Raw genomic sequence first — 22,739 nt, forward strand, 5'->3', positions numbered from 1 at the left:
TGTGTGTGTGTGTGTGTGTGTGTGTGTGTGTGTGTGTGGTGTGTGCGTTGATATGTGTGCGTGTGTGTGTGTTTATGTGTGTGTGGTGTGTGTCCCGTTGTCATGGGACCTAAAGATTCTGTCTGTCTGCAGAGAGGCTAGTGAACAAAAAATCCTTTGAAAATGTTATAACTGAGCCAATAATGTAATTAGGTTACTGATGTGTCAATTAGTTTTATTTTCAATTTCTGGAGAGAAACTGTCACATTTAGCCTTAATATTTCGATCTCGCAACACATGCTCAAATATCTGGTCAATTTGGATTTGTGTGTAACTCTTAGGGTTCCGTTATAGTACTCTGTGTATCCAACTCCATGACCACGCAGACGCTTCGACGGAGTCGTGAGCCTTTTCGATGTTCTGCGTTGCAGTTTTCAGTATGGTATGCAATTCACCGCTGGAACGCCAGGGGCGGTGGGGAATGAGACGTTAGCTGAAAAACCCACAATCTAATAATCAAACAAAATACCAAGATGTGAGAAGGACTTTGAAGATGCTTAAAGCTACAAAAAGAATACAAATAAAAATAAATAATAATAATTCAACGAAACTCTGACGTTGCCAGCTGGTGGGGGGCGAATGACGTCATTGTTTGCGTTGCAGGCGCCCACACACGAATCCTATCACAAAACCGCATTGGTCCGTATAGATTTGAAACCACCCTCGGACATGGTTTCAGAAATGTGCGGTTTCGGCCACCGGATCCGGACGGTCCGCCGAAGACTTATGCGGTTTCACCAAAAAAACACAACATTAGGTCTTACGCTCAGAACCTGCAGATCCCAGGTAGGTGTGGTCTTGGACAAGTTGAGCAGTTGTTCAATGTATTTTCATATGTTATTCTATGATATACTTTACACATGTATAATTGTGCGTAACAATGAAACTGTTTCCAATGTTTCCGACCCAATTCAGTAGAGTCAGCTTATAGAGCACTGGTCTTCAATGAGTTTAGCTAGGGGTCCGTTTAAAGATCAACAACATGCTGGGGGACACAATAGTAATGACAATAAAGAATCTAAATTAATATAATTAGTATTGTAATTATTATTTAGCAATGGCTCGTTTTATTATGTTGTGTTTAACTGCAAACTAGGCGAGGAAATGAGAGCTCCTGAAATGTATAACTGTATAATAACTGTAGATATTACAAAAGCCTCATTAGAACGTTTTGGACTTGAGTGTCGACGCACCACAAGAGTCCTGAAGAGCCACACTGCATCCAACGTCTGTCCGTCTGATTCTCTCTCTATCTTTCTCTCTGTCTGCCTGTCTGTCCCTCTCTATCATAAGATATGTATTTTGTCCTTCTATGTTAATGTTGTGTAGATAGCGACTAAAGAAAGTGGCGGAAAAATAATATACGCCATATGCAAGAGTACTCACCAATACTTACCCTTCATGCAGCAGTTGTCCAAGCAATCGAATGTCGCTCTGAAGATCAGGCTGGCCCCAAAGCTGTTTCGGCCGATTCAAGAATCCCAGAGTAAAAGTAAAGCTTAGTTTATGATACTGCGTAAAGTGCTCTCCGTAGCCACTCTGAACGATGGAGACTGCGGGATTGTCATTGGTCAGCTAACGTCTCATTCCCCACAGCCCCTGGCGTTCCAGCGATTAATTGCAATCCCTTACTGAAAAGTGCAAATGCAGAACTTCGAAAGGCTCACGACTCCGTCAAAGCGTCTGAGTGGTCACGGAGTTGAATACACAGAGTACTATAATGGAACGTTACATATAAATCCAAATTGACCAGATATTTAAACATGTGTTGCAAGATGCAATATTAAGGCTAAGTGCGACAGTTTCTCTCCAGAAATGTTAAATATAAATATAACCGCAAGCGGTGATTAACGGGGTCCGAGCAAATTAAAAGTCAATAACACACTAATGGAAGATATATAAATATAAACATTTAATTGGTCATTATTTAAGGAAAGATGTTCCCCTTATAAACCTGAACTGCAGCCTTATTCACATGGTCAAAACGTCTATTGACAAGCACACAACATCCAGTAAACTCCAAGCACACATTTCTCAAGTGAATTAAGGGCTTTCTTCAAAGCATATACCTGAAAAATCTTTGAAATTCTTGGACGTTTGGCTTTTCTATGAAATTGTGGGAAAAGTTAACATTTTTAGAGCAGAAGACCAGGGTGAAAAAGATGCATCTGATTTTAGAGATTAATATGATGAAAGAATTTTGAGTCCAGGTCAATCTAAGGCGAAATAAGGCTAGTTCATATTTTTTTTAAATAGCGCCACCTTTGGGTGCAGTACCAACATTTGGGTTTATTAGTAGTGGGGGGTATTGGTATCCACCTAATAATAGGCAAATGTTTTTATATACAATAACAAAATGGTAATTTAAGAAAAATGGGCTAACTGCTCCAACTTTATTGGCCAATATTTTTCAAATGGAACTAAGTAAAACAATTTGTGTGAGGCTTGGTCTAAAGGTTTTATGTGGCGATATTGATTAATTTTTGATTATTATTTTTATTTTTTATTTTTTAGTTTGTAGCCTTTTTATCATGTTTTATCAGGTTTTATAAATGCGTCTGATTCTAGAGATGAATATTCTGAAAGAATTTTGAGTCCAGGTCAATCTGGTGAGGAGAAATAAGCCTGATTCATGATTTAGCGCCACCTTTGGATGCAGTTCCACAAATTTGGGTTTATGGGAAGAGGGGGTTATTGGTAACCATACCTGAAAATTTCAAGAGTTTTCGACTTACGGTATAGGCTGCAGTTTGACTTTTACAGGATTTGAGGGGAAAAAAAAACGTTACAGAAACAATAGGGGCCCGAGCAGCTTTGCTGTTCGGGCCCCTAATAAAGTGATACCTCAGTTATTACATTATTGGCTCAGTTACTACATTTTCAAAGGATTTTTTTAACACAAGGCCAATAACGTAATAACCAGCCAATAACGTAATAAATCATTAGATTATTGGCAAAAAGTGATTACGTTATTGGCTCAACAACTTTATTGCATTATTGGCAATTTACAACGTTATTGGCTTTATTACATTTAAATTATTACGTTCTTGGCAGTTTTTAGGTTATTGCCCGTTATTACATTATTGGTTGCTACAGGCCACCTAAAGAAATACGTACGAGATAACAGTCTTATTGGTAACTGTGCACAGTTGTAGGCTTGGAGCTATTCAACCGCTCACGGTCATCTGGGGATTCGAACCCACGACCCGTGGAGCGACAGGGAGGAGAAGCAGACGCACACTGTGTGTATCTCACGCTGTCGTTGTGCTCAGCCTGTATGGCTCTGTCTCCTCAAAATCATCCTTTCCCTGCCATTCCACTTCACTCACACACACACACACACACACACACACACACACACACACACACACACACACACACACACACACACACACGTGACACGGAGACACACACACAGTCTTACATGAACACACACACAAACAGGCACACAGACAAACAGAAACAGAGACACATACAAACACACACCAAACATCCAGATGCATGCATGTGTGATGGCTCTCATTCTCCCGAATTGTGAATTTGGGAAAATTACCCCCCCCCCCCCCCATGACAATTTAAATTGGGTGATTCCACCTCGGAGGCAATTATGAGCAAATCCACTCATCAACATGGCTGATTGCGTGGGTTAATTGGATGTAGACCAACCGTAGAAGACTCAGACAAGCTTCAAGCTCCCGACAGAGCAGTCAGCTCTGACACGCCCCCTAGTGACGGACATCGGTCATCCCCGAGTGACATAGTCATCCCCATGGTGACCGGGATGGCTCTCTCACTCGCTCACTCACTCACTCGCTCACTCAGCTGTGCGAGGGTGCATGGGCCTGTAGGGATGATAGGTGATGATGTCATGGCAGCACTTAGAGTCTCTTAGTCTCTGCCAGGTCAGCCTCACTGCTGCACGCCCTCTCTCCCTCTTGCCTCATCTCTTCCTCTCTGTCTCTCTCTCTCTCTCTCTCCCCCTCTGTTTCTCTGTCTCACTCTCTCTTTCTCCTCCTCTCTCTCTCTCTCTCTCTCTCTCTCTCTCTCTCTCTCTCTCTCTCTCTCTCTCTCTCTCTCTCTCTCTCTCTCTCTCTCTCTCTCTCTCTCTCTCTCGTTAATGCATCTTCTTCTCCACAGGGGGCGACCTCTCCAGACGCTGAGGGACAGGGGCAGCGGCAGGGGCTGTGTGTGCGTGTGTGTGTGTGTGTGTGTGTGTGTGTGTGTGTGTGTGTGTGTGTGTGTGTGTGTGTGTGTGTGTGTGTGTGTGTGTGTGTGTGTGTGTGTGTGTGTGTGTGTGTGAGCCTGAGACCGGACCGGACCGGTTCAGAGGACAGAATGTCGTCTCAGCGGGCCAGTACCGTCCTGCTCCTCTGTACAGATCCTTTATATTATTATTATTATATGCATATTTTATTATTTTATGTTTGTATAAAAAGAAAAAGTCTTGATTATAGAGAAACCATTTTGCATTCACTTTAAATAAACTATATCTCCCTTAAGGTCATTACTTTATATTATTATAACATTATTATATTTATGAACCTGTTTTACTACTGAGGATTCCACTGGCTGTAACCTTCGATTTCAAATATGACAGATCCTGACAGTTCGCTGGTCATCAATAAACGTTTTCTACTCCAGCCTGTCGTAATTTGGTCTCTTTTCTGTGGATCATCTTTAATTTGTATTATATGGACGGTTGGTCAATATTCTGAGTGAGTGAGTTCCTTTTCTGAAGGGGAGAGTTCAGTGGTTAGTGTTCAGTGTTCACAGTTCACAGTTCAGTGTTCACAGTTCAGTGTTCCTACAGGAGTCATCGGCTGGGAGCCGTCAGAGGGAAGAGCTCCGTGACAGCCCTGTGTCTCCTCCCCCCAACCTCTCCTCCCCTCCTCCTCTCCTTTCCTACACTACTTCTCGATTCCTCCCCCTCTCCTCCTCTCCCACGGCGGTTTTCCTGACTAAATAAGGGAGTTGAGAAGCGGGAGGCTGGGGTGCGCGCACGGGAGCGCGCCGATAAGCCGTCCTCGCGCCAAGCAGCTTTTCTTGGCTGCTGCACGCGGACCACCGGGGGGCTTCCACCGACAACCGCCACCGAATAACAGCGTTAACCGTCGCACCGTTTCTTTGCCTGTAGCTTAAGAGAGGATGTTCCTAAAAGATACACACTCGCACAACCCTCAGGGCCGCGCGGGAGGGGAGCCGTGTGGGTGTCGACTCACGGGAACACCACGCTCTGTCGCGCGCTCTGTCCACAGCGCGTGACGGAGCGGGGAAACCCGCTCCCGCAACCCGTGACGTAGGTGATCACAGGGGTGAATCCCGGCCAAACCCGAATCAGAACCCGCATCAGCCCCGAATCAGACCCCGACCTCACCGGGAACGGTCTGACGTCACCGGTGTACAGGTGTTCAGGACGGGCGAGCGCAGAGGTGCAGCGAGCCGACGTGTTTGTGACCACGACCCCCCGGGTCCCGGTCCAGAATCAGACCCCAGGAGGGGGACCTGCTGTGAACCAGGTGACATGGGGTATTTTCCTGCGGTCACCTGTCGTTCTGCGCATGGCAGGTGGCGCTCAGCTCACCTGTACTCCCGCCCCCCCCCCCCCCCCCCAGACTCCAACAATGATCACGTCATCCTCCTCTTGAGGACCCTTCACCTGACGAGTCCGGGTACACGCGTTCACCGACATCAGGTGCTGAGCGCTGAGTGGGTCGATGAAGGGGTTAAAAGAGGTGCGGCCGGCGGGAGGAGGAGGAGACATCACACGCGCCGCTGTGAGCTCCCTGCTCTCGCTCTTCTTCATTAGGTTCACCGCACGGAGGAGGACGGGTCTCGCGGGAAGTGGCGGCGGAACGAGGGACTGTTAAAGCGAGAGACGCACCAAGCTGGGCTCTACCATGAGCCGGTCGACCCCCCCTGCCCCTCCGGAGCGGGCTCGGAATGACATGTCGCCTGCGGGCCGACCCCGCGCGCCCTGAGAGCCCGGTCCCGCGCAACGCCCCGGGGACACCGACACACGTGCGAGCCTCCCCCGCTCCTGAAACTGGAAACCGCTCGTGCAGCCCAACTCTCCCGTCACTCTTCCCGGTCATTCCTCACCGGCGATCTGCAGAGGAAAGTTGGACAAAGTTCTGCGAGGACGACGCGGCGGCCGGTGGACCGGAGGGTCCGCGACTCCGTGAGGGCGCGCTCTGCACATCATCGGGAGTCTTAGAGTCTGAAGTCTGAGAGGATCTGAGAGGATCCCTGCGGTCTTACAGGGTCCACCATGCCGGTCCGTAGGGGCCACGTTGCCCCCCAGAACACGTTCCTGGACACCATCATCAGGAAGTTCGACAGTCAAAGTAAGTCCTTTGATTATCACTGATTGATTGGTTCCCTCGATGGCCAATCAGATGTGGCTCATGGATGCCCTTTTTTTTTTTTTCTTAATCAGATCCACTTATGAAGGTGATGGATTTGTCACCCCATCGCCTAATAATATCACAGTGAATTACAGCTGAAGGTGTCTGATGTTTACAGTCTGCGTGAGGCTTCATATCTCCTGGTCTGTCTCCTTTAAGGCTTCGTTTCAGTCTGCTGGTCTACTGGTCTGTCTCCTAAGGCTTCGTATCAGGTCTACTGGTCTACTGGTCTGTCTTCTAAGGCTTCGTATCAGGTCTACTGGTCTCCTGGTCTGTCTCCTAAGGCTTTGTATCAGGTCTACTGGTCTACTGGTCTGTCTCCTAAGGCTTCGTATCAGGTCTACTGGTCTGTCTCCTAAGGCTTCGTATCAGGTCTACTGGTCTACTTGTCTGTCTCCTAAGGCTTCGTATCAGGTCTACTGGTCTCTTCAGAGCAAACAGAGCAGCTCCTATTTGTATTAGTTGCAGGCCGGTCTCCCAGCCAGTGGCTGAAGCAGGCTCACCCCGTGCGCTGCTTTTGAAGGTGAATTATTGTCTTACCTTCACTCATAACCAAGAGAATCTACAAAGACCCTCCCTTCAGCCTCTATAGAGAGCCTCCCTGTAGCCTCTACTCCGTAGCCTCTACAGAGACCCTTCCTACAGCCTACAGTCGGACCGCCTTAACCAACACCTCCACAGGGGTTCAGTAAACGTTAGGCACGTCCCTGATGCCAATCTCTCCCACTTTCCCCTCGCCTGTTGCCCCCCGGTGTGCCTGGACTTAATGAGCCTCTGGTGGACCGGGGCAGAGACCGGGGGGAGGTAATGACCCCGGGATGATGGAGAGATAGACCACTGTTTGGGGTGTGCGTGTGTTAACCAGGGCTTGAATTTTTCCGATCATGTTGACATATTTACGTTGTCAAATCTTGCCCAAAGCCATTTGACAGCGTTTTCAGTCACCCATGTTCTTCTTAAGTTTGTGCGCCCTGCGTTTGTATTTCACATGAAGGCTGCCCCTCTTTTGCCTCATGCGGGGCTGCAGTATCTCACAGAACAATCTGTTGCTTCGAGTCTTTTGTTTCGGAACAATTGTTCCGAAAAAAGGCGATTTGCAAACCAAACCGTGGTTAAGATGTTACCGCTGCTGAGAAAGGCATTCGTCCTGTAACAGCTGGGAAACGTACATGCACAGCATCAACGCACAACTCTCCGCCTATACCTGTACCTTCTGTAGCACACATTGATCTAGTGCTGCACACAATATTTGACTTTCTTTAGAAGCACAATCAGTGATTTACATTTAGCTTTTATCCAAAGCAACTTATAATTAAGTACATTTGTCAGAAGAAAGAGAAACAACAATATATCATTGTCGGTTTAGTAATGTTCATATGTTCATAGGACCAAGTGCCAAGCACTAGCAATCGCAAGGTTAGTCATGTTGTTCATTCATCTCTCACTTCTATCTCCTGTCGTCCTCACGTATTGCAGTGCATCGTTTAACGTGCACTACTGTGCACGGCAGGACGCACCTGCCTACACAAAACATGTAAACAGAAGCAGAATAGAGCCCCCCCTCCCAGCAGCCTCCACTCAGTGTATCCTTTCAGGCCTCGGGGAGTTCTGTCTGTAACGTGAGCCCACCTCTCATGTTATACACCGCAGGTCGCTGTTTACCCGCCTCTCCCCTCCGGCCCCGCGGCTCAGAGTAACGTACGCCTTATGCATTAGCTAATGCAGGACACGGTATCGCTCAACAGAGCCTTGGTGATCGGACTAATAATTAGAGCAACAGGCCGAAGGTAATTCGATTATTAGGGTTAGCTGTGGAATCTCCAAGGTGACTAGAGCACAAACATATTAATGCATGTTAAATAATGAGGTTCTTCGTGATGACGAACTCCACATATTGATTGAGTGATTATTTTCAAAGTAAAAGCGTCGCGGTTGGCTTCCTCTCTTCATCCAGTACTCCAGCGGAGAGCGCCGGTCCCAATCTAGAAGGATTTGCCGTGATGGATGCTTCCCCTGTAATCTCCCTCTCCCGGTTCTTTCTCCGGTCCTTCGTTTTGTGACTGTTTGAAGGTGTTTTGAATCTGTTCCGTGAGTCATTCTGTTGAAGCCCGCTGTGCTGCTCGGATCAAAGCGTCTCTGAACCAGGCGTCCAGCGAGCGGGGAGTTCGCTCCGTACGTTTTTCCCCCGGGCCAGCGGCCCGCTGAAAGGCAGGTCCGATGGACGGAGCTGCCCATGATACACGAAGGAAGAGGCTGCCCTCCACTCCGATGTGGAGGACCACCGCTTCTTAGGGCTGCCATGGAGATCAGAGCCAGACTGAAAGTGAGAGTGGGTTTCATTCATTCATAAACGAGCGTGGATGAAGCTTCAAAGGAGCGTAAGGAAAGGTCCCTGCGCTCTGTGTGTTGTGACCGATCAGCTCGTCGGAATAGAAGTGTACCCCCCGACCGGGGTAATTAAGACGAAGTAGAATAGGTTATTTATTAATAGAAACATGTTAGTGCTGACACAAAGGAATGACTTGTGAACTCCTGAATCACTTTGAGGTGCGACAAAGGCTGGTTCACACAGGAAGGCGTTGAGTTGGACCTCGTGATCAACACGTTTTCAGAGTCCTGGAGGGTTCTGAAGACATGTGCCCCCCCCCCCCAGCCAAACTCTCCATCCCTCCACAGCTCCTCTGTACAGCAGCCAGTCACCCCAGATGTGAGGTCTTCACAACCTCTCCCTCGGCCAGGGAACCCCAGATGTGATGGCATCAGTGACTTCAGATTTGAGTTCATCAGTGACCTCCAGTCACCCCAGATGTGATGTCATCAGTCACCCCAGATGTGAGGTCATCGTGACCTCCAGTCACCCCAGATGTGAGGTCGTAACCTTCCTCTTTGCCCAGTGACCCCAGATGTGAGGTCATAACCTTCCTCTTGGCCCAGTGACCCCAGCCGGGATGCAAGGTCATAACCTTTCCCTCGACCAAGTGACCCCAGATGCGAGTTCATAACCTTTCCTTTCCCTTGACCCAGTGACCCCAGGTGTGAGGTCACAACCTCACCCTTTGTTTACTAGCCGTCCTCAGGGTTGCCTGCTCCAGAGCTTCGGCCAATTAGAATCCTCCCAGCCGCAGCGTCCTCCGGGGAACCACCGACTCTACAACCTAGACACAAACACTCCGTCACCGCGGCAACAACCCCCCCAACAACCATCCAACCCACATTGCTGGAACACACGCACGCTCGTACACACACACACGAACACACACACGAACACACACACACACACACACACACACACACACACACACACACACACACACACACACACACACACACACACACACACACACACACACACACACACACACACACACACACACACACGTGGTGGTGGTGGTGACGGCTAAGCGGACTAAAGACCGAATGCCTCTTCTCAGCGGTCTCTGCTCAGAGTCAATGCGCCATGGATCCTCAACAACAACCAGTGCATTATGGGAGGTGTAAACAAAGGGATGAGCACAAACCCTCCCATCAGTCATGTGATCATTGACACCCTCTACCACAAACGAGTCTTCAGAGGAGGATCTGGGGGCTGGGGTCTGAGGGCTGGGGTCCGGGTTGGGGCTAGGGTCTGAGGGCTGGGGTCTGAGGGCTGGGGTCCGGGTTGGGGCTAGGGTCTGAGGGCTAGGGTCTGAGGGGTGGGGTCTGAGGGTTAGGGGTCTGAGGGCAGCATCCGGGTTGAGGGGCGGACCTCTGGACTACGCTTCTTTGTTTGTAAATCAATACCTGGTTTTCTTCGTCATATCCGTTATACACACCGGTGCACACAGTAATACAAATTGAAGTATATGCACATGGATGGAGAGGCAGACAGGCAGAACAGCAGGCAGACAGGCAGACAGACAGACAGATAGGCAAAGAGAGAGTTCCCTCAGCCCTTTGGACTGTAAACTTGCTCTCACGTGAGCAGCCTGTACTTTGTCGTCTGGTCCGACATCAGCGCTTGTCTCGCTGGTGCCCCCCCCCCCCCCCTCAGCTGCTGGGGGGGGCTCACAGCCACAGAGAGCAGCCCGCCAGGCTGGGTGCGCATGTGTCCGGTGTGCATGATGGATGTCCTCCTACCTCCTGTAGGAGACAGCCTGCCCACTGGACTCTGTAAGGGATACTAGAGGAGGTTAACAGTGTATCATAGTCCAAAATGTGTGTGTGTGTGTGTGTGTGTGTGTGGTTACGCACTCTTGGCTACCTTTCCCTTGATCAGATTATAAAATGACTTCATCGTATTTCATTGGTTCAGACAAAGCATGCTGCTCGGGCAAGTAAATTATCGGACAAATAATCCATAAATGAATCAGCCATGAAAACACTAATTAGTTTGAGCTGCAGTGGGCTGGTCTGTCCTTTGAGGGGGTCATCTTCAGGATGGTGCCCCCATCACAACAAACTGGTGATGGTCTGTCATCGGGAGGGGGGGGGGGGACCTGAGGCTGCCTCCATGGTAACGGCTGGCCTCCTCCTGTTACCTGGTGCTGCTCTCCTGCCGGACGTCCACTGGACTTCAGCTAACGAGCTGAGCGGCCAATAGGACGGCGCCATGGGCCGATCAATCTCCATGGCGATGGAGTGAAGATCAATGTGAAGACTGTTCTGCGTTACTGTGAGCGCCGGTTCATTACGTCTGCGACGCACGCGCCAACGGGGGGGGGGCAGACTGCCTTCCTGTTGACACTGTGAGCAGCCAATCACACGCGGGCTCAGGGCCCACTGCCAGGAGCCCATTTGTTTTTAGGACCAATGAGAACCCTCGCACTGAAGGTCTCCTCCCATTGGATGCCGTGGCAGGACGTGTCTCCTCTCTACTTGCTTTCTGTGACTCAGCCGAGGGCGTGCATCACAGAGGGCGGCAGTGACATCAGACCGGCTCCGAAGTGACACTCTGACACATGGTAGTCAGCCGCCCGGCGGTGGTGCTGTGCTCCCGGGCCTGGGAGGAGAAACCAACCAGGGTGGAAGAGTACGATTCACAGTCTGGTCCTTCTGTCCTCTTAATCATCACTTCCTGCTCCTTTCAAGGAGAAACACTTTGTAATTATTTTCGATTATTCCCCCCCCCCCCTCCCCCCTTCTGGAGCAGGGACGGGGGGCAGAGCCCAGGAGGTCCCGCTCAAGGTCCCCCCCCCTCCCCCCTTCTGGAGCAGGGACGGGGGGCAGAGCCCAGGAGGTCCCGCTCAAGGTCCCCCCCCCCTCATGCAGCCAGAGGGGGATTAGGTCTTATCTGCATTATTTGCTCGTTATGAAGGAGCAGGGCCCTCCGACAGGGCCCTCCGACACCCCAGGGCGAGGAGCCCATTAAGAGGGGCCAGTGATTATGGGAGGTTCAGACTGAGCCATGTTTGAAGAGTTGCCAATTACCAGCTTTGATTGATGGGTGATTGAATCTGAGACGAGACGATGCAGTTAATGGTGACATATTATACCATCAGGTGTGAGTGTGATTAGCAGTTATAAGCCGTTTGACTCTTCTGACATCACAGGTGGGCGTGTCCACCTAGATGTGTGCTGGATAGATCAGTCTACCAGCCTACCCAGTGGACTGTTGAAAACGTTGCTCATCCGTCCGTCATACATCTAGGTGGACACACACACACCTCAGATGTCAGAAGAGGCCGATTTTCGTAACGGCTAATCATACTCACACCTGGTGGTTTAATATGTTGCCTTTAAAGTTTCTGAAAGTTTGGGTTGCATGATGGGGCTAATAATAAGCTGCACGATGCTACTCCCTACCACGATGGGCTTACGATTAGCTACAAGACCACTTCTGTGGGTAAACAACTGAATAACTCCTAAATAAATCGGACGATTTCAATTCTATAAAAACACACGACTTTAATGATGATTGGTCAAGAGCACGACCAACTTGCACTCAGCTGTGAAGCGTTTCATTAGTCTCCATCACTGTAGAAGTTAAAAACCGTTCTGAACAAACACTTGGCGCCCAGAAGGGAAGAGCTTGAATGTTTTCAGCTGTCGACGACATCAGGTCGTCTTAGTCTTCTCCCACCATCCCCCCTGGCCATCCCACGCTGATGACATCACAGCCTGCCGGCCTCCCCAGGTAGCGAGGAGCAGGACGGGAGTGAAAGGCTGGCGTCGCTGTAGCAGCAATGTTATTTCTGGACGACACTGCCACAGTTCTGCGACCCTCAGCAAAGCAGAACGTTTTTTTCTCCCAGACGCTGATGGCAGACTGGCGATCCGAGTGGCAGCAGATGATACCCCGTTTGGCATTTTGAGACCAGACTGCTTCTTCAAATCTGCAGTCTGGCGTGCGCATTCCACTCCTAAAGTCGTATTCAGAACAGATCTCGCATCTTTGAAGAAATATATCAGGCTAGAACCGATCATTAGCACAGAACGGAGGAGATGATTTTGAATTTGATTTGACTCGATGTGCAAACAAGAACGACGGTGCGAGCCAGCTGGTCTGTGTCAACGCCCTCGGATGTCAGCTTCCTGTCATCCTAAGAACATTGCAGCTGCGATGCGAGCGATGTTGACTCTGAAGTAAAACATACACCAAACCGAGGGCACTGATCTGAAACCAGGATCACAGATTCTTCAGAGGTGTCACTGAACCTACCAGACGGCTTGATATTAAGTTGTTAACACAATCACTCTCTGATTGATTACTAGCACGTTATTCTACTCTCTGTGCTCGGGGGGGGAATTGTATGGTGGTTATTATGGATTCAAATAACAATTAATCATGCATTTTATTCTACGTTTTATTACCAAGAATAATCAGAGGTCCTCATTGTGAACATTGGATGGATACTAAAGATGGTTGTGTTTTATCTCTTGTGTTATCTCTACTGTGTTATCGCTGTCTCGACAGTGTACCTGTTCAGGGCCGTGTTGAATCGGCCAAACTCCATCCATCGTGTCGTGTGACGCTGCCCCTCTGTGTCCCGGTTGGCCGGTTTCCATGGCGATCGCTCGGTTAGAGCAGCTTTGCAACACGCGCGCCCCGCGCTCGCGGATCTATAAATCTCGGCTTCTTTCGGACGTATTATTGTCCTCACTTATGCAAATCTACCACTGAACCACAGGGCTGTTTTACACCGAGGTCCGGCTCTGCTTTCTGTTTTGTTCTCATCTAATTTCCATCTCCTGTTGGTTTGCAAAAGAGCAAGAGATCCTCTCGTGCTCTCTCTGTCTCGCTTTCTCCCCCTTTCCTCTACCCGTCTCTCTCTTTCTCCCTCTCCGGCTCTCCCTATCTCCCTGTCCCACCCCTCTCTGTCTCTCCCTATCTCCCTGTCTCACCCCTCTATGTCTCTCCCTGTCTCACCCCCTCCCTCTCCCTCCCTCATTCTCTCTCTCTCTCTCTCTCTCTCTCTCTCTCTCTCTCTCTCTCTCTCTCTCTCTCTCTCTCTCTCTCTCTCTCTCTCTCTCTCTCTCTCTCTCTCTCTCTCTCTCTCTCTCTCCCCCTGTGTTTCTGTCTCTTAGCTAACAGGCTACAGCCAGTGTTGACTCATGGGCTTCCCTCCTCCTCCGCCTACGCAATGTTCTCCAGGAGATTCCCAACCCACACACACACATACAGGCAAACTGGCAGGCTACAGAGCCCTCAAGGTCTGCTCTCAGTGAATAATTTAGTGTGTGTGTGTGTGTGTGTGTGTTTATGGCGGCATGGATATAATATCTCGTTTTCCTAGAACAGCCTTTGTCTACAGATGGCTCCTCTTTCCAAGGATTCTTCTCTCTCTTCTCCATCCTTCTCTCCTCTCTTCTCTCCCACATGTCCTCTCCTCTTCATCCTTCTCTGCTCTTTCCTCCATTCTCTCCTCTCCTCTCCTCTCCTCTCTTCTCCTCTCCTCTCTCCTCTCCTCCTGGTGATTATGTTAGAAAAAAAAATAGGGAATCATACAGAATTATTATTCTGTGTGGTTATCTTGTATATATGGTTATGCAATGTAATATGCAAATAGTGTAGGGCTGCATCTAACCATTTATTATTCATTAATTGAATGAACAAACACAAACTGATGTCTTTAAATGTGATAGAAAAAGGAAGTTAAGTACCACTATACCATATCATATTGTATCTCTCTCCCTCTATGTATCTCTCACTCACTCACTCAGTCACTCACTCATTCACACATTCACTGACACACGCGCACACGCTGCGGAAAGGAGCCAACATGTGTCCTTGTTTCCTGACCACGCCTCCTGGATTTGATGGAGAGGAAGTTGACCCTTTGGTCCCGGTCATATCAGGACAACCAGTTGGGGGGGGGGGGGGGTTTCTCTGGGGCTGGGTCTAGGGTGTTCTGTGTAGCAGTATGGGGGAACATGTGTTCAGTGGTTAAAGTCAATTCAATACGGCTCCGGCCTGGTCCCGTCACTGCAACAGTACGAAAACATGTCGCGGTGCCTCTCTCTGCTGAAAGGCTTTTATCAGCTCACCAGGAACCCACTGTAGCCTTTGTGATTTTTCCAAAATGTCATGAAGTGTTATGTCTTTACTCCACCTCTCTCTCTCTCTCCGTCTCTCTCTCCCCCCGTCTCTCTCAATCTCTATCTCTGTCTCTCTCCGTCTCTGTCTCTGTCTCTATCCCTCTCCGTCTCTCTCTCCGACTCTCTCTCTCTGTGTCTGTGTGTCTGTGTGTCTGTGTTTGTGACGCCCTCCCATCCGTTTCCCTTCACCACGCCACAAACACCACTGACACACCGACCTGTTTTCACAGCACAGCAACCATTCACTCTAAGAAGATGAGCCATCAACTGGTTTAACTACCACCTCAGTGTCAAACATATCCTAGCGCTAGGATACCTGGTTTAACTAGGGGCCTTCCTCAGTTTAGGACATGGTTTTACCACTGAAAATAGCAGTAACACTATCCTAGAACTGCATTTAACGCTGTTAAATGATGCCTGGAAAAAGCTCCATATCTGACTGTGTGGTAAATGCTGAATCTTGTCTTCGTTTTTGTAGTTCAGCATTGTTGAAATTCAATATAATACAAATACGATTATTTATATTCAAACACCCTTTAACTTTAATATTTTTGCGCAAAGCTAGCATAGCGGGAAAATGTCCTCCTTTGAGTAAGAGTGAAATAACCCAGCAAATTAAGTTATGGTCCAACAAACAACAAAAGATGAAACTGCAACAGCCGTAAATCATCTCAGCCATGGCCTTCTCCCCCACTGAAGGAATATTGTATTTATCATTTGAGTGATTCCATCCCAAAGTAGAGACTGTTTTTTTTCCTTTTTCTGAAGGGTCTCAGAACACCTCTCCTATGAAGACCTAGGCTTATCCTCTGAGTTTGTTTACCAGTAAAACCAACAGTAGGGGAAATGTCTGGGTGGGACTGACTGGGAACCAACTCAAGCCCGTTTAATTGATCTGGTTTGAAAGTTTGTAAGGGACCCAACGCTGTTTGACTTCTTCTTCAGCTCTAGGATACAGGTTATAGACTCAAACTATGACCTCAAACTATGGCCTCATCGTCCAGCCGTGGGTGATGAGTGGTAGGAGCCAGGAGGTGGCACCAGGCCATATGGTTCCCCATAAGAAAGTACCAGCAGATGTCAGTCCAAAGCTTTTCTTTTATTCCAACACCAGAGTTGGTATTTACTGTAAAGCTCTCTGAGTGTTATTCCCACTTTCTGCCAATGCATTTAATTGAAATCCAAACTTTCAATAAAACTCAAATCAAGGTTTAACCAGCGTCCAAACGTGGGATTTGAACCCATAGTGAGATCTGAACCCCTGTTGGAATGACGAGCCCGATGTACGGAAGGATCTCACTGGGGGTACCGGAGCCCACCAGCAGACAGACGTTTGTGTTTTCAGAATGTGGAAGCCAGTGCGATAAGGCCTGTCAAACCTTCAGCCTCCCCAAACCAAACCCCACCAAACAAACACAACACACAAGGTCAGGACAGAGATAGCAGAGCACAGGGAAGAGGAGGGAGAGTGTTGAAGACAGGAGGAGGAGGAGGAGGAGAGGAGGAGCAGTGATGATATAGGAGGAGGAGGAGAGAGAAGGAGCAGTAGAGATGATATAGGAGGGGGAGGAGGAGGAGGCGAGAGAAGGAGCAGTAGAGATGATATAGGAGGAGAGAGGAGGAGCAGTAGAGATGATATAGGAGGAGGAGGAGAGCGGAGGAGCAGTAGAGATGATATAGGAGGAGGAGGAGAGAGGAGGAGCAGTAGAGATGATATAGGAGGAGGAGGAGGAGAGAGGAGGAGCAGTAGAGATGATATAGGAGGAGGAGGAGAGAGGAGGAGCAGTAGAGATGATATAGGAGGAGGAGGAGGAGGAGGAGAGAGGAGGAGCAGTAGAGATGATATAGGAGGAGGAGGAGAGAGGAGGAGCAGTAGAGATGATATAGGAGGAGGAGGAGGAGAGAGGAGGAGCAGTAGAGATGATATAGGAGGAGGAGGAGAGAGGAGGAGCAGTAGAGATGATATAGGAGGAGGAAGGGGGGTCTTGGTTCACAGAGTTCTTGGCTCTCCGCTCTTCGGCTCCCAAGGTCTGGGGTCCGATGATGTAAACAAGAAGCAATTACCCGCGCGGAGCCGAGCCTCCTGGCCAGGGGTGGAGGAGGAGGTGTTCTGCCATCCAGCGCACAAACAGACCTTGGGGAGGATATTTATCACCACGGCTCGACGTCAGCACATCCTAACATGGAAATGGAAACAACCAAAAAGAGAATCCTTTAAGAGATAATGAAAGGGAGGCAGACGAGGTCCGAGCTGTGCTTCTGTCAGTTTTAGTACGCCGGGGGGTCTCTACGTTCAGCACTCGTGATCGACCGTTATATCAGACGGCCGACATTTGCTTTTTTTTTCATATATTTCTTTTCCCCAGCATGATTTACAGACAGCTCAATAAATGTTCCTTTTTTAAATGGAGACCTGTAACATTTGTCATCATCATTTTTTATGATGTAAATTGACGGAGCAAAAGCACTATCCACTCCAAATTTCGGCTCAAGAAAATCGGTATCGGTGTATCGTCATCGGCTAAGATTGATGATTAAAATAAATAGGTTATTGGTATTGGCCCTAAAAAAATCCATATTGGCTGATCCCTACTCAGCACGTCTGCGTAGGACGTTGCAGTCCGCTCCCAGTCTCAGGACCCCGTTGCCCGGACAGGACCATTAGCTTGGCTTCCCACCTGCTATGGAAAAAGGGAAGTTTCCCAGCGCCTGCCGGCTCTGTGTTCACTGCGGCCAAAGAAGGGATAGGACAGTAAGAACACGATGCTGTCGTTCTCGGGCCTCTGCTGGAGCTGAGGTGATGGTCGGCTGTCTCAGGCCCTGATCTCTGACCTCACCGGGGGCCTGCTGATGCTGCTGGAGCTCTCACCGACCGGTTCCTCTCTGTAATGACACCCCGAGAGTCAAAGACCGGAGCAGACACGAGATGCTTTATCGTAACAATTGAAGTGGCCTGGCAGAGTAATATGAAGCAGAATACACAACAGTGCTGGCTCGTGGAATAGTGCTTTTATTATTAGGGCACAGATCTCATTACAACGGAGGGGGCCACAAAAATGGACCTTCTAACGAGTTTTTCGTGGAGCGACATAAATATCAATATATCAGATGGCCGGCTGTACCAGACACACGGCCATTAGTGGGTCGGACCACTGGGCAGGACGGGGGGGCATAAACAAAACCATATTACTGAAACACTGGGTCTCATTATTTCAACAGATAAATAACGAGTCAGCTTCTAATAAATCTATTCTCAATGACATCATTGATTGAAAATATATACATGTTGGGTGGTTTCTGAAAAACATGAAAAACGTCATGTTTTCAGAAGTGGGGTCTCATCCCCTCCGCCCCCCTGAGATCTGTGCCCGTGTCCGACACACACCCACAGCGCCGTGCTAGCCCTCCAGGCACCCGTGGAAATATAAAAGAGTAGCTTCCGTGTCGCAGAATAACATGACAGGCTGCGATAAACGTCCCTAATACAACCGGGGCTCAGGTGTGGAGACACTGGACCAGTTGTTAGGGTGCCTGACTGCAATGTAACGAAAATTACCTTCTGGAGAACACACACACACACACACACACACACACACACACACACACGAAACACACACACACACACACACACACACACGAAACACACACACACACACACACACACACACGAAACACACACACACACACACACACACACACACGAAACACACACACACACACACACACACACACGAAACACACACACGAAACACACACACGAAACACACACGTAAGTCTATTATTTTTTCCTATTATTTCACAGAAGATTGATGCTGTGCCCGAAGGACTCACCGTCCTGTTTAACCTAATCCCCATTTAGAAGTTGGCTGTTCGGAGTGCTAAATGGTTTACTAAATAAACAGCTGCCATCTTCTGCCCTTTAGTGAACATACTGAGAACTTTCTCTGTGTAGTCGTCCATCATCTTGCTGCTCGCGCCATCCATCGTGATTCATCTCGCCTTCCTTTCCACCACAGGATTCACTAGATAAAGTATACTAGATGTATTCATTACATGTAGAAAGACGTCAGCTATTTAGGGGTCGTTTTAGAGACGGGATTGATCCAAATTGCTTGGAGTCTCCCTGCCACATCACCTCTATCTTGGAGTGTCTCCTAAGTAGTGCCATTAGCTCTTGGTGGAAAGCTTGCATGAGTTGAGAGCCTATTCTTATCCAAGCCATCTTTCTTATACACCGGAAATGGGTTAATCTAGGGATTGTTAGTGCTTGGCACTTGGTTCTATGAACGTCCTTACTGGCCTGACTGATATATTGTTGTTTCTCTTTCCGCTGACAAATGTACTTATTGTAAGTGGCTGTGGATAAAAGCGTCTGCTAAATGCCCTAAATGTAAATGTAGATCAGATAATGAAGCCATGTCCTCCTACTGCCCGGTCGAAGCTGAAACACAACGTTGCTTGCCGACGCTGCTGCTCTCACCTTATGTAATATTGCAGAGATATCAAAGGCCTTGTTTACATCTGATTCCCCTCAGATGTGGAACGCTTGTGGGACAGGGGGTCTGAGGGGCTACCTGTGCTCACGAATACCAAGCAGGCCCCCCTTAATGGCCCTTTTAACGGGGGGCTGCTGAACAGTTGGGAAGGTTTTGTTAGTACACAATGTTTACTACGTTCCTACAATGTTACTACTACGGTAGGAAACGCTCTGGGAATGTCCCGCCTCCGACTGGGAAACCAAACCGGAGTTCACCTCCTGCCTCTCTCTGCAGAGCAGCCTGGAGCCTGGTGAAGACCCCGCAGAAGATGTAGAGATGGTCAGTGCTGGGGGAGGAGGGGGTTCCGTTTTAGGTGAACATGACAATGGCTCCGTCTGAGGGAAGCGGAGAATTCGAACCGTTTGAAATGAAGTAGCCTGGATAAAAATGTTTAAACGATTAACTTTCTTTGGAGGAGAACCAACTTTCTACCAAATTCGAGCCCAGACTGAACAAAGCACAAGTACGACTACCTTTTAGACTTTGAACCTGATTGTCTGGACCGTACGTAAGGCCACAGACATATGGGCAAATCAATGGCTGCTGCCCAGCCAGGCCAGACGGACCTTCACTGCGAAAAGCAAACTTGAAAATCAGTTTGGCCTCCCAAGGCTACTGGGCTATTACAGTGGCCATGTCCATTTGTTATCGCACACAATTCTCAGCGCCTTTGCATCGAGGCCAGCAGATTGTAGCGTTATTTTGCACCATATTTCTGCCAATCAGGCCAAGGCTGACCGAGCCTACATGCTGCATAAGGCCTCGTCGCTCTGCTCCCTCGAGGATGATCTCATCCAGCTCCCTATTCATATCCACCCTCCATCTCTGCCGTCCATCTGCACATCCATTTGGACAGAAGCGACCAGAAGTGTGTCGCTTACACACACACACACACACACACACACACACACACACACACACACACACACACACACACACACACACACACACACACACACACACACTGTGCAAACAATTCACATCCACTAAATTATTTACACGTGTGTGTCTAACAATATGTGGACAAAGCATGATATGTTTACCATTTCAAATGGGCACATGTGCACACACAAACACACACACACACACACAATAAGGCAGCCATAGCAACGAACGTAGTGCTTACATATGGTGACAAGTGCAGTGATCGGGGGGGGATTACGTTTTGTGTATTTTGCGTGTGTGTGTGTTTGTGCATTGCAATCATCTTTTGACGTTAAACAGAGGCCAGCAGCGGGCGAGAGAGAGAGAGAGAGAGAGAGAGAGAGAGAGAGAGAGAGAGAGAGAGAGAGAGAGAGAGAGAGAGAGAGAGAGAGAGAGAGAGAGAGAGAGAGAGAGAGAGAGAGAGAGAGAGAGAGAGAGAGAGAGAGAGAGAGAGAGAGAGAGACTTGTATAAAAAGGAGCTACTAGTATTTCTTAGGATAGTATCCACGTTTTAACCTCCACACACAATCCATTGTACTAAATAGCCACTCTGTATTCACACAACCACTTCGGAAACTGGGAATATCCAATTAAAGTCGTGACTTTTAGTTTGAGCCCCTCCCAGTTGGTGCGCTTGAGACTTTCCAAATTCAAATACAGAAAAGTAAAATTCAGAATTCTAGGTGGATGAGTGGGAGGGGTTAAGGGGGAGTGGGAGGGGTTGTTAGTGCTTGGTACTCGGTTCTATGAACCTCCTTACTGTACAAACAGCGCTTTATTGTTGTTTCTCTTTCTTCAGACAAATGTACTTTGTTACATTGTTAGTCGCTTTGGGTAAAAGCGTCTGCTAATTGCCCAAAAGTTACATTTACGTGACTAAGATGTTCTGCTAAAGGACACACTACCGAGGTACCTTCACAAAGTGAAGCGACCGGGACCTTACTCCTGTCTTTCTCCTCTCAGCGACCGGTACCTGACTCCTGTCTTTCTCCTCTCAGCGACCGGGACCTGACTCCTGTCTTTCTCCTCTCAGCGACCGGGACCTGACTCCTGTCTTTCTCCTCTCAGCGACCGGTACCTGACTCCTGACTCTCTCCCTCTGCGTCCGCAGGTCGTAAGTTCATCATCGCCAACGCGCGGGTGGAGAACTGCGCCATCATCTTCTGCAACGACGGCTTCTGCCGCATGGTGGGCTACACGCGCGCCGAGATCATGCAGAAGCCCTGCACTTGCAACTTCCTGTACGGTCCCAGCACCAAGCGCATGGCCATCGCCCAGATGGCCCAGGCCCTGCTGGGGGCGGAGGAGCGCAAGGTGGAGATCAGCCTGTACCAGAAGGACGGTAAGGAGGAGAGCCCGTGTGTGTGTGTGTGTGTGTGTGTGTGTGTGTGTGTGTGTGTGTGTGTGTGTGTGTGTGTGCGTGTGCGTGCACAGCGTTTGTGAGTGTGCGTGCACAGCGTTTGTGAGTGTGCGCCCCAGTGTGTGGTGTAAGGGGGATGCTCGCTCTGTAAGAGAGCACGATGTCAGACAGGTGCTCCTGCCAGTGAACCCCAAGAAGGCTGTCTGGCCCTTTGAGACCAGCTTCTGGTCCTAGCACTCACCTGGCCCTTTAAGACCAGCTGCTGGTCCTAGCACGCGCCTGGGCCTTTAAGACCAGCTGCTGGTCCAAGCACGCGCCTGGCCCTTTAAGACCAACTGCTGGTCTGAACACCCGCCTGGCCCTTTAAGACCAGCCTCTCTGTGGTTCTGTTGTTTTTGTATGGGAGACGTGCAGCTGCAGTGTTTGGTCAACACATGGTGCTTCTACATTTGCCTGTGGTGTGTGTGTCTGTGTTCGCTGTATTGTGTGTGTGTGTGTGTGTGTGTGTGTGTGCACAGTATTGTATTGTATTGTCGAGCTGGTAGAAGTGAGTGGTTCTATCAATAAACCCCCAGCAGCCTCAACAGAAACTTTCATATCTCAACATCTCACGTTCGTATAGGGAGGCGTGTGTGGTTCATGTGATGACGCGGTTCATTTGATGATGTGGTGGTGTGGTTCATGTGATGGTGTGGTTCAAGTGATGGTGTGGTTCAAGTGATGGTGTGGTTCAAGTGATGGTGTGGTTCATGTGATGGTGTGGCTCATGTGATCACATGATTCAAGTGATGACGTCTTGCTGGGTTGTGTCGTATGGCTCTGTCTTCATTTTACTCTTTTTATTAAATCAGAATTTACCCAAATCCTCCATTTCAGATTGATCGATTTGCCTATTTTCTCTCATCGTAATTTCCTGTATTTGATTAAAATAGTTTATCTTATTTAATCTAATCTATAGTT

General features: G+C 48.8%; 2 protein-coding genes across 2 annotated transcripts in view; one reads left to right on the plus strand and one right to left on the minus strand.

The window, feature by feature from the left end:
- Positions 1-5,842, minus strand: part of kcnh2b (potassium voltage-gated channel, subfamily H (eag-related), member 2b) — a 41,803-nt gene extending 35,961 nt beyond the window's left edge. The window contains exon 1 of the mRNA XM_060045782.1: positions 5,660-5,842. Coding sequence (XP_059901765.1) covers positions 5,660-5,842 — 183 coding nt within the window. The remainder of the gene's footprint in view (positions 1-5,659) is intronic.
- LOC132452950 (potassium voltage-gated channel subfamily H member 2-like) lies at positions 5,758-22,013 on the plus strand. Its single transcript, XM_060045783.1, has 3 exons — positions 5,758-6,383; positions 21,531-21,787; positions 21,912-22,013. Exons 1-3 carry the CDS (start codon positions 6,308-6,310, stop codon positions 22,011-22,013), a joined length of 435 nt encoding a protein of 144 aa, XP_059901766.1. The 5' UTR covers positions 5,758-6,307.
- Positions 22,014-22,739: the final 726 nt, after the last annotated feature.

The sequence above is a fragment of the Gadus macrocephalus genome, chromosome 23 (assembly GCF_031168955.1).
Source record: "Gadus macrocephalus chromosome 23, ASM3116895v1".
NCBI classification, from domain to species: Eukaryota; Metazoa; Chordata; class Actinopteri; order Gadiformes; family Gadidae; genus Gadus; species Gadus macrocephalus.